At 44.5% G+C, this 11,232-nt stretch overlaps 1 protein-coding gene across 1 annotated transcript; it reads right to left on the bottom strand.

Moving 5' to 3' along the window:
* Positions 1-1,005: 1,005 nt before the first annotated feature.
* Positions 1,006-8,916, bottom strand: LOC130866515 (retinol dehydrogenase 16-like). Its single transcript, XM_057758019.1, has 4 exons — positions 8,604-8,916; positions 6,343-6,601; positions 1,669-1,832; positions 1,006-1,223 (listed from the first exon to the last, which is right to left on the bottom strand). The coding sequence occupies exons 1-4, from the start codon at positions 8,914-8,916 to the stop codon at positions 1,006-1,008; spliced, it is 954 nt and encodes a 317-aa protein (XP_057614002.1).
* Between the last annotated feature and the right edge of the window lie 2,316 nt (positions 8,917-11,232).

Consider the following 11,232-nt stretch of genomic DNA (forward strand, 5'->3'; position numbering starts at 1 on the left):
ATTGTATTATCATGAGTAATAGTATTTAAATGTATTGATTGAATATAATATCATATAATCAATGCATGGTGAACTGAGTATGCTGGTGCCATGGACAGCCCTATGAAAAGGACTAAGGTGTCAATCCAGTGACAATTGGCAAAGCCTTTTCCCTCTGCTCACAGTTCAGGTGCTCATGGATGATGATTAGTGTGAGCAAAACCAAGCAACTGCTGATTCCTGGAGGTTCTTGCCCAAGACAGCTGCCTTCAGGCCTCCTACAGAGCCTAGACAGCCTCTTCCCCTTCTCTGTTATAATAAACAAGCCGAGGCTACAGCTTACAGTGAGTAGCTGAGGCTCCATCAGAGCACACATGAGACACTGATGCCAGATTTTCTGTCCATGTGTCTGTGTGTCTGTCCTTTCTTCATAACCCCACTGCCCCTCAAAGGTCCTGTGGGTGTCAGACCTAAGAGATGTGCTAAAGCAAGGCTAGAGATTGAGAAGGTCATGATGTACCTGGGTGACATAGTGAGATCCTGTCTCAAACTAGAAAATGAACTAGAGATGTAAATAAGGAGTTTAGCCATAGGGACAGGTGGTAGACTAGAGGACCAAAACTGTGCTCCCAACTCCACAGTTAGGCAATTCACAGGAGCCTGTAAGTACAGGCCCAGGGAAATCAATCATCTGGGCTCTATGGGTATTCCTACACACATGCAATATAGACACACATGCAGACAGACAAATAAAAAATTTCTTCATTAAAATAAGTAAAGTGGATGATGATGATACATGAAAGATCACTTTGTGTTTTTACCAAAATTGGAATCATTGTATAAACATAGCAGTTTCTCCTGTGGCTCTATGTTCTCCATGGTCATACCAAAGGAAGACAAGTCAGGCACCTGTGAATCTCCCTCCCAATGACAAGATTGTCCCGAGCCCAGCAACTGCCTTCTCCTGAGGATCCTCTCCCTCACACTGCACTCTTATACCCCCAACTATGGAAACAGAAGTGGGCTTCACAGAGCTTTGTCAGGCTTCGTGGAGGCCCTGTAGAAGAAGGCATCCGTAAGACAGGTGGGCAGGTAGCTCACAGGGATGAAGAAGAGCTTGGCATCCCAACCAGCTGAGTATCGAGTCCGGGGGTGACGGGAAGTCAGCGCATGCTCCATGCAGTCTGTCACCAAGGAGAGGTCCTTGTTGCACTTTTGGTCCAGTGACTTTAGCCTTGTCAGATCTACACAGAAGGAGAAAGGATTCAGGAGGTGATTACCTCTACCACTCCTGCTCTAGACAACATGGAGGAAAGCCTCTCTAGAGCCCAAGCCTCCCATATCTGAAGCCATGCCCAAGCCTAGCCTGTCCAAGGTCGTCAGGAGGACACAGCCCAGCTTCAAGGAGCAACCATGCACAGGCTCCACCTGGGTCTTAGTTCATGGAAAGTGCTGTCCAGCCCTGCTCCCATTGCTGACTTCACTCTCAGGTGAAGAGGATGAGAGGTTCAGATGGAACAGAGTCCCAAGCTCTAGGTCAAGGACTCACATCCCGAAAATGTACCCACCCATGCCATGGGTCTAAATGCCCTTCTTTTGAAGACAAAGATCCTGTGGTTACTTCTGGTAAAATGAATAGGAGCCTAGGGATTCAGACTAGTTTGACTTAGGTCCTCATAAATCACATACAGGATACCAGAAACTTCTCTCCATAGATCTCTTTGACTTCTGAGCTGGCCCGGTCCCACAGCATCTTAGCACTACATAAATGCATGTCACTATCGGAAACACCAGTCCGGAAGAAACCAGGCTCTACAATAGCCACCTTCACTCCAAAATAGGAGAGCTCCCTCCTGCAAGATAGAGAGACATTAAGGACTTCAGAGGACTTTCTGTGAGGTCACTCAGAATCAAAGTACAGTCACATGACAACGTGAGCCTGTGGTGAGGAGAGGTCACAAGCGTTGTGCAACAGATGGGGATGGAACTCCTGGTGAGGGCAATGCCTCTGCGCTTCAAATGTCACCCTAAGTATTTGGAGTATGATGCTCACCTGCCTAAAACCAGGCACTCTGTTCTATGACACTTGTGTCACCTCTCTCCGTGTACAGCTGACGAAATGATCACCATCCTTGCCCAGGTCACCTCCATCTCACCCCTAAGTCTCAGTCTACTCTCATCTGTTCCAGGACGCTCCCAGGACATCTGCCCCTTGCTTCCTGCAGGGGTCTTCAGAAAGCAAACCCCTGCCTGCCACTTCCTCCCATCCACAGCCTCCATGTTCCCTATAGCCAGGGATGTACCTGCCCTGAATGGCTCCCCTCTTGCAATAACTTTGATGTGCTGTACATAACTGCCCAGCACCCTACGGCTCTCCTCAGGTCTACCTCAGCCCTCCTGGTGACCATCCTCCTCCATATCCTGCCTGTCCTTTCCCCAAGGAGAATCCACCTACAATCAGGTTCCAGGTTTCCATGTTCAACCTTCACTCTGCTGCTGCCCAGTCCTGCTAGGGGACCCTGACAAAGAGATGACAACCATGGCCGACACAGCTGACTGGGCCATGGCCAATCCTAGGGAAGGACCCACATCGTTTGTGTCTCCTCTGTCAGTTGCCATAGTCTTCAGGTCAGGTTCAAAACATTTCTGTACTCTGGAATGTGTTGATTGTGGATTCTACAGGGGGCTGATACTTGTCTGTGGATACAATGAAATGTACAGCCCTTATGTGGGATGTCATTCTGTATATGTGTTGCTTTTATTAGTTGATGAATAAAGCTTTTTCTGTCAATGACAGGATGGAAATCTGAATATATATATATATATATAGAGAGAGAGAGAGAGAGAGAGAGAGAGAAAGAGAGAGAGAGAAAGAGAGAGAGAGAGAGAGAGAATAGGTGGAGTCAAGGAGATGCCATGTAGCTGCTGAAGGAGAAAGATGCCACTGGAAATTACCAGTGGTTCATAGTCTCGTGATAATGCACAGATTAATAGAAACTAGCTAATTTAAGATGTAAGAGCTATCTAGGAATACATCTAAGCTATTGACCTAACTGTTTTAATTAATATAGTTTCTGTGTGATTAGTCATGTCAGGGCAGTCGGGAAATGAACGAGCAGTCTCCAATCACATAAAACCTGAGAGAGCTTTGGAAGGAATTCTAGACACAAAAGAACAGCCTTAAGCACAGCTTCTTAGTAGTAGCATTTTCTCAGGTGGGCTGTGTTTGCTAGAGGCAAACAGAGATGTGGTTTCTTTAAGAGAAAGCTTCCTGACGTAACAATAGAACAATAGCCTCAAAAACTGTGTGGCTCCTTTAAGAGCTGACCTCCTGGCTCATGCTGGCTGTTTAAATGGCTTTTTTTTCCCCCCAGAAGATCCTGTAATGGAACATTTAAATGGTGTTTGTGAGTAGAGTGCTACAAGTTGCTTCATGGTGACATAGACCCTCTGTTTCCCTGGAGGTGGGGGTTAAGCATTACTCACAGAATGGGTAGAGAACACACCTCTGCCATTTTGGACTGAGCAGAGACAAAAGGCAAAGCAGCCTTAGTCCTAACCATGTCCACTTAGCATTGTTTTTGTTAAAAGGGGGCACTCCTGCTCAGAAAATGTTTACAGATAATAAAGACAAATTCTATAGAAATAAACCTCCAAATGCATCATAGTGTATTCTAAAAAAAAAAAAAATGTACATAGGCTTCTGAGAGAGAAAAAAAGAGCATAAATAGTTATAAAAGGAAATAAATGGTTTTAAAAATAAAACAAATCCTTAAAGAGACAGTGAAAGTAAAAGAGAAGAGACAGTTATAGATTAAAGGAGTGAAGAAAAATAAGTCAGGTAAAGATGGAATATACACAGAGAGCCTGGATTATGTATATTATTGTGTTCTTTGAATTTTTAGACTACAGGGAGACATTTGATTCTGGGGGATGCTAAGTTAAAACAACATAAAGGTATCTTAACTTCAAAATTTGGATCTCAAGATATGTTACTTTGAAAAAGAGGTTCTGCATTTGTTTCCACAGAGGATTAGAACCTGTAGATTCTTTCCAGGCTAATGTGGTTTGACAGAACAAGACCCCCTGAAAGGTCTCTGTGAACCCTAAAAATACTTCACCCATCAAAGAGCAGGAAGCAGTTTGGAGAAAATAATGCTCAAATTTCCAAAATTATGGTTTATAAATGTTGGTTATCATTTAAAGGGTGTTGATTATAAAAGTTTAATGGTCACAGCAAATATCTTACCCCCCAAAAAAACAAGGATGGATATAAGATACAGATATGAATACTTTGCATTGATATGGATCTTGTTTTATTGCTATAGATTTAAGGTCGATTTTGTTATATGTTCATTTCTACTCTTGTTTAAGGTATTATGTTTGTGCAGCTTATTTAAAAATGTAATGTATAATTAAAAATTATGGATTAATAGTCATCTGTAATAGTCAAAATTGTAGTCATATTAGTTAGGTTTTCTAGATATACAGAGATATATTTCAGGTAGATAGATAATCTTCAATACTTCAAAGACCAACAGAAAATAGCATTTAAAATGTTTTAAGAACTTAGACTTTTCTCAACAATGAGACATGTCTGATTCTGGCAGAACTAATTACTTCAGAGAGGTTGATGGACATTGAAGAAACTAGTTATGGAATTTGCCTTCAATGTGACAAAGCTAGCCATTTGGGCAAGAAAGTGCTCTTGCCTGGACTGCTTGATGGTATGCTGTATGAATTGGACCCACAGAAAAATGACTGCTGAACTTGCCTATAGAGTGTGAGATAGTCCTTCAGGATTCCTGTTTCATGAAAGAGTCTGCCAGACATTTTTAGGACACAGAATAAAGTAACTGACCAACTGTCAATAGAAGCAAAACAGTATTTCAAATTTCCTGACTGACTGTAAAGTCTGCCACATATTATGGGCCTGTAGACTAAAGATTGATGCCCAATGCTACAGCTATCGAACTTTGAAAGTTGCTTACAATACACTTCCTGTTTCCTTATGTAATATTATATCCTTCTGGGGTCTTCGACTGAGTGGAAGAATAGAGAGTTATAATTATAGTTTTCCTTCATTATGATAAAAGATGAAATAGATATAAAATTTTTTACTCACAAATATTGGATTGATGATATAGTATTTTTCTTAATTTGCTAAATGTAAATAGGTTAAGTATTGTAACTATAATTCTGCTTGATGACTATTTTGTTATATGTAATTTTACTATGTTAAAGTTAAAACCTTCCTTTTTAATTAGACAGAAAATAGGAGATGATGTGTTGTGTAGGAGAGTCGTCTTTCTATGTGTTGCTTTCATTGGTTGAATAAAGAAAACTGCTTTGGGTTTTGATAGGGCAGTTCTTAGATGGGCGTGGTAGACAGAACAGAATTCTGGGAGGAAGAAGACAGTGTGGCAGATGCCATGGCTCTCTTCTCCAAGACGGACACTGGTTAGACTCACGCCGGTAAGTCACAGTCAAGTGGTGATATACATTAATGGAGATGGGTTAAATGAATATGTAAGAATTAGCCAAGAAGAGGCTAAATATAATGGGTGAGGTAGTGTTTAAATGAATACAGTTTCCATGTAATTATTTTGGGTGTAAACTACTGGGCAGCCAGGAGCCAGGTGGGATGCAGCCCGTCGCCCTCTTCACTACAACAGATGCGGATTTCCTTCTGTATATGTGTTGCTTATATTTATTGATGAATAAGGTTGCTTCAGCTAATGGCTAAGCAGAGTAAAGCCAAGTGGAAAGCATGAACAGAGATATATAGAGAGAATAGGCAGAGTCAAGGAGAGGTCATGTAGCTGCTGAAGAGACAGATGCTGGAGCCTTACTAGTAGGCTACAACCTTGTGGAGATACACAGATTAATAAAAACAGGTTAATTGAAGATATAAGAGTTATCCAGAAATATGTTAGAGCCATAGGCCAAACAGTGTTGTAATTAATATAGTTTCTGTGTGATTATTTGGGGCTGGGTGACTGGGACATGAACAAGCAGTCTTCATTTACAAAGCCCAACTGAAAAACATGTTCAGCATCATAGAGCTCAGGGGTCTGTAATCTTGACTTGCAGGACCAATTCTATGTCAATAATGTCCCACAGTGCCCTCCCTCCTCCACAACAGGACAAGATGAACTGAACTCAACTCTCAGTCCTGCCCTCTACTGGAGACACAGAAATGTGCTTCCCAGTGACTGATTCAGTGAGGATGAGTTTAAAGGGCTCCAAACTAGAGTTTGCCCTCTCTATGATGGCCTCCCAATGGTCTTGATAGAATAAAATCCCAGTCAAAGCTTCCCTCAGGGACCAGCTTCCCTCAGGGACCGGCATCCCTGTCAATACCTGAGGGAATCCGAGAAGGCCTCCACACCATACTTGGAGATGCAGTAACCACCACCAGAGAAAGACACTCGACCCATGATGCTGGAGACGTTGACCACTCGGCCCCTGGCCTTCCTCACTAAGGGCAGCATGCTCAGAGTCACCTCGATCATGCCCAACAGGTTCACATCCAGTATCTTAGCAAAATCCTCTTTGTTCATCCACTCATTGGGCCCCACGGGAATGGAGATGCCGGCATTGTTGACCAGGCCCCAGAGCCCTGGAGACAATGGGAAGGAGAGAGAGTCACACAGTCAGGTATAGTTATGGATGAAATGCACACTCCACAAGATAAGACAGCTTAGACATGTGTGTACTGAAGACTAGGACACAGTGAAGAGCAGCATGGAGTCATCAGGGCTGGGGAACCGTCCCTGAGGCTGTAGGCTCACAGCACGGATACCATCCTCTAAGTCTCCATGAACCAGGTCCCTGCCTGGGAAGCAAGAAGCAGTCATTTCTCACTCAGTGATTTTACAGATGTTGGAGACATAGTGTGCCTGCATTTATTGGAGATCATGAAACCATGTGTATATTTTGAAGATATTTTATTCTTTTAATTGCGATGTTGGTTTGAACAGAAATGTGAGCCTTAGGCCCATAGATTTGAAAGCTTGGTCATTGTGGAATAGCACTGCTTGAGAGGAATTAGGAGGTGTGGCCTTGTAGGAGTGACTGTGGCCTGGTTGGAGGAAGTGTGTCACTGGGGTGAAGTATGGGACTTCAAAAGCCCATGCCTGAAACAAGTCTCTGTCTTCCTTCTGTCTGGATGAATGGATGTGTAACTGATTTAGATGTAGAACTCTAAGTTCCTTCTCCTGCATCATGATTGCCTGTGTGCCACCAAGCTTCTTGTCTTTCTGATAATGGACTAAACCTTTGAAACTCTAAGCCAGTTGCAAAAACATGTCTTCCTTTCTAAGTGTTGCCAAGGTCACTGGGCAGTGCTAGAACAGTATGGCTTTAACCCCAGCACTCAGGAGGGAGAGGCAGGTGGATCTCTGTGAGTTCAAGGTCAACCTGGTCTATAAAGTCACTTCCAGAATAACTAGGGCTGTTACACGGAGAAACCTGTCATGGAAAAAATAATTACCATGGTCATGATATCCCTTTTCATAAATAGAATAGTAAGACACACTGCACAATACTGTCTTTGTCTTTCAAATGGCAAAGGAAGATAGTGATAAGGAAGTTTAGGGAGAGAGGAACTGAGGAAAATACAACACAGAAAAATAGTAAAGAGAAAACCAACATCTGGGCGAAAGAGGTTCAGAAACAAGCAAATGTGATTGGGGAGATTTTGTAAAACAGTGTTGTGTTCAGGGCTCAGATGAAGCTGGGCCTTGCAGGTTCCAGCATCAATATTGAGCAGCTCTCCTCAGATGCTTTCAAAACCCAGGGACAGGATGAGGGAGGTGATAATGCTTGCTTATCACCAATAGCACTGAGCCTGCACTCTCAACCTCAAAATATGGCACTCTGCAGGCTGCCTTTCCTCATCCCCTCTGATCTTTAGGTCCTGGATATTCAAGTAACTAGTCAGAAAGGCTTACAGATAAAGACAACATCTCCACTGTCAGTATCTGTGCAGGGTGCATTGGAGACTGCTTGACTCAGAATAAACACAGCATTTGCTGATTTCAAAACTTGCTCAATATGTCATATCTCTCCTTGGCGCAAACGCATGTCTTTCCCCTCTAAAGACACAGAGAGAGAGAGAGACAGAGAGAGAGAGAGAGAGAGAGAGCCCTTCCTAGGTTTTCTTTCCTAAGGAATCCTCCAGTGTGAGTGTGCACTTAATCATGGCAATGACTGACTTATCCCAGGTGGAAGGGGAGACCAGGTTCCCATACTGAGAGAGGAGATGCAACTGTCACAGGACCAGCAAGCTTCACACAGAGCCAGGGACCAGCCCTCCTCTCTCTCACTCTCTCTAATGTGGCACTCAGCAGCCAGGAGTCCAGTCTTCCTCCATACAGTGGCAGAAGAGGACAGATGGGAGTGAGGATGTGAGATCACACAGGGCACCAGCTGACCAAGAGTAGAGAGCTTGAAGGACTGGGTGTAGGAGTAAGAGGAAGGGCTGACATGCTGGGGAGGGCCGGAGTCTGCAGCCACCTCAATTCCACCCCCACACACATCGGGAATCATTGCGGGCAAAGCAGACATTCCCTTCATGCAGCCAACAAACCAGCAGACACAGACAGGGATCTCAATGGTACCTCTGTTCCCAACACGCTCTTTCACCCACTGAGTGGCTGCCACAATACTCTCTGTCTTGGTGACATCAAGGATCACTGTCTCCAGCCTGTCTGATGTCTTGTTCCTCAGCTCCTCGGCTCCCTTCTCCGTCAGACATGCAGCCAGCACCCTCATGCCTCTCCTGTCCAGCTGTCTGGCCAGCAGGTTCCCAAAGCCTGAGTCACAGCCTGTGATGAAGACATGCTTGTCTTGGAGGTGGCTCACCACCTGCCTCTCCCTGATGAAGCGCAGCAGGGTCCACAGGCCCACTAGAGCCACCAGGTAGAGCCACATGGCTTGCAGAGGACAGGGACAGACAGTCTGGGACAGAGTGATCCTGGCTTCTATTCACAGAGAACAAAGTAGGCACACAGGACTCAGGAGACACAGAGGAAGGCAGGCTTCTAGCAGGAAGTCCACACTTGGTTCTTTGCTGACTGCCTGTCTTGGCATTTATTCACGCCTCACTTCTCTGATCTTTCACCTGTTTATTCATGTGAAATATAACTACCTTTGACATTCCCTAACTTGCTACCAAGGAAACCACCACTGTCTACTCAGTAACACACCTCCTTTCTCTTACGATCTTTGTATCTGTTACTCATATGGGAATACGTACACATTTCTGTAAATGGAGATTGCCCTTTCTTTCATTTCCAGCCACCCTGACCTGAATAATCACACCAGAACTGTATTACAACACTGTTTGACCAATGGTTCAGGCATATCCCTAGCTAGCTCTTACATCTTAAATTAACCCATTCTATTAATCTATGTACCCCCACGAGGCTGTAGCTTATTGGCAAGGTTCCCGCATCTTCCCCTTCAACAGCAATATGGCATGGGCATGACATTGCCTGCTTTCTCCCTCTGTTCAGTTGAGTTTTCCCACCTACTTATATCCTGCCCTGCCATAGGCCAAAACAGCTTATTTATTAACCAATGGTAATGAAACATGTTCATAGCATGCAGGGAAGAATCCCATATCACATTTCCTTACCAATGCCCACTACAGTCAAGTCTCTGGTGCAGCTTGGGCCTCTGCATCATGCAGTTCACATCCACAAATGCAGGCTTTGTGAACACACTTAGGTTTTGTTGCCGATCATCACATGGACCAAGATCACATTTACAAGGAAATGGGGCTCTGAGCTCAAGTGTCCTCTTCAGGGTCCTCAGCTAGAATCTCTCTTCAGAAAACAAAGTTGCTCTCCTTGTCTCTAGAACTGCAGGGGACAGGCTGAGCTGGTGTCTTCCGTTACAGCACCTGACTGGGAAAAAGCTGGGCCAACTACAAATAGGAAGGCTGACCTCACAGGAAAACAAGGTGATGGTGCTTGAGACCCCAGATACCTAAGTCCCAGCATGACTGGGGGAGGTAATGATTTTTCCTCAAAAGGCCCCTCTCCTGACTGCACGGATTCAAGCACAGCCATCTTGAATCATAACCTCCATGACTGCCCCTGACTGAAGTGAGGCAGAATTTCTTGCTTAATTTCCCAGCAAGCCATACTCAGTACCTCTAGAGTAGTGTGTGAGTTTGCATCTGGTTCCTTGCTCTAGAAGATGTGCCCAACTGACTATTTCCAGCTCAAAATAAACCAGGCACAGATGTGAAGCCATGTTTCCTGTGTCTGTTTCTTCTACCACTTTCTGATCTGACTTTTAAGGGCTCAAACTGGCCTTTTGCTCTGAAGAAACTGCTTCTGTCTCAAGTCCTCCAACACAGAGTCTTCTCTGAGCTACTGTACACCTGTATGCCTTTCTCTGTTAGGACCACAGCACCTCATGTCTGGTCCTTAAACACTGGTTTCAACTATCCCTGGAAATCAGCTCTGCATGCCCATCACAATGCTCTCTAGTCTCCAATCCTGGAGCATCCCTGTCTGGTCAGCATCCTCATTAGAGTTTCTACTCTGAGAATAACATAAAACGACAAACAGAACCTTGGGGAAGAAGGAATTTGTTGTGGTGTACACCCCCACGATACAGTTCATCACTGCAGAGGGCAGGCGAGGAGCTCATGCAGAGACCACGGAGGAATGCTGCTTACTGGCTTGGTTTCTAACAATACCCAGGACCACCAGTCCTGGCCCAATCCACCCTGAGCTGAGCACTCCCACATTCTCACCAATCAGGCTTTCTCATAGGCCGATCTAGTGGGGACAATCTCAACTGAGGTTCCCTCTTGTATCAAGCACACATAACTAGCCAGCACAGTCATGTGCACATAGTCCATACCCTTCAGTCACCAGAGCCTCTAAAAACAGTGCCACCTCAGGGGAACAAACACCACCAAGTCAGTAGCTTTTCCTGAGACCAGCTAGAAACAGAAGACTTGAACGCTACAGACAATAGGAGTGTTAGTCATGTAAGTATCACACGAGTGTTGAAGAAAAGCCACTTGTTTGTTTCCCAGCCGCCCAGCAGCTCGGACCCAAAATAATCACATAGAAACTATATTAAATCACTGCTTGGCCCATTAGCTCTAGCTTCTTATTGGCTAACTCTTACACATTAATTTAACCCATTTCTGTTAATCTGTGTATCACCATTTGGCTGTGGCTTACCAGCTCAAGTTCTAGTGTCTGTCTCTAGCAGGGCTACATG

This window comes from Chionomys nivalis, chromosome 25 (genome assembly GCF_950005125.1).
Source record: "Chionomys nivalis chromosome 25, mChiNiv1.1, whole genome shotgun sequence".
NCBI classification, from domain to species: domain Eukaryota; kingdom Metazoa; phylum Chordata; class Mammalia; order Rodentia; family Cricetidae; genus Chionomys; species Chionomys nivalis.

Bases quoted from the DNA above. Each gene is read 5' to 3' on its own strand.
- LOC130866515 (XM_057758019.1), bottom strand. From the start codon at position 8,916: ATGTGGCTCTACCTGGTGGCTCTAGTGGGCCTGTGGACCCTGCTGCGC. The intron at 6,602-8,603 runs GTACCATTGAGA...CATTGTCTCCAG, and splicing joins AGAGCGTGTTGGGAACAGAG to GGCTCTGGGGCCTGGTCAAC. The intron at 1,224-1,668 runs GTATGTGATTTA...CCTTCTGTGTAG, and splicing joins AGAGAAGTTTCTGGTATCCT to ATCTGACAAGGCTAAAGTCA.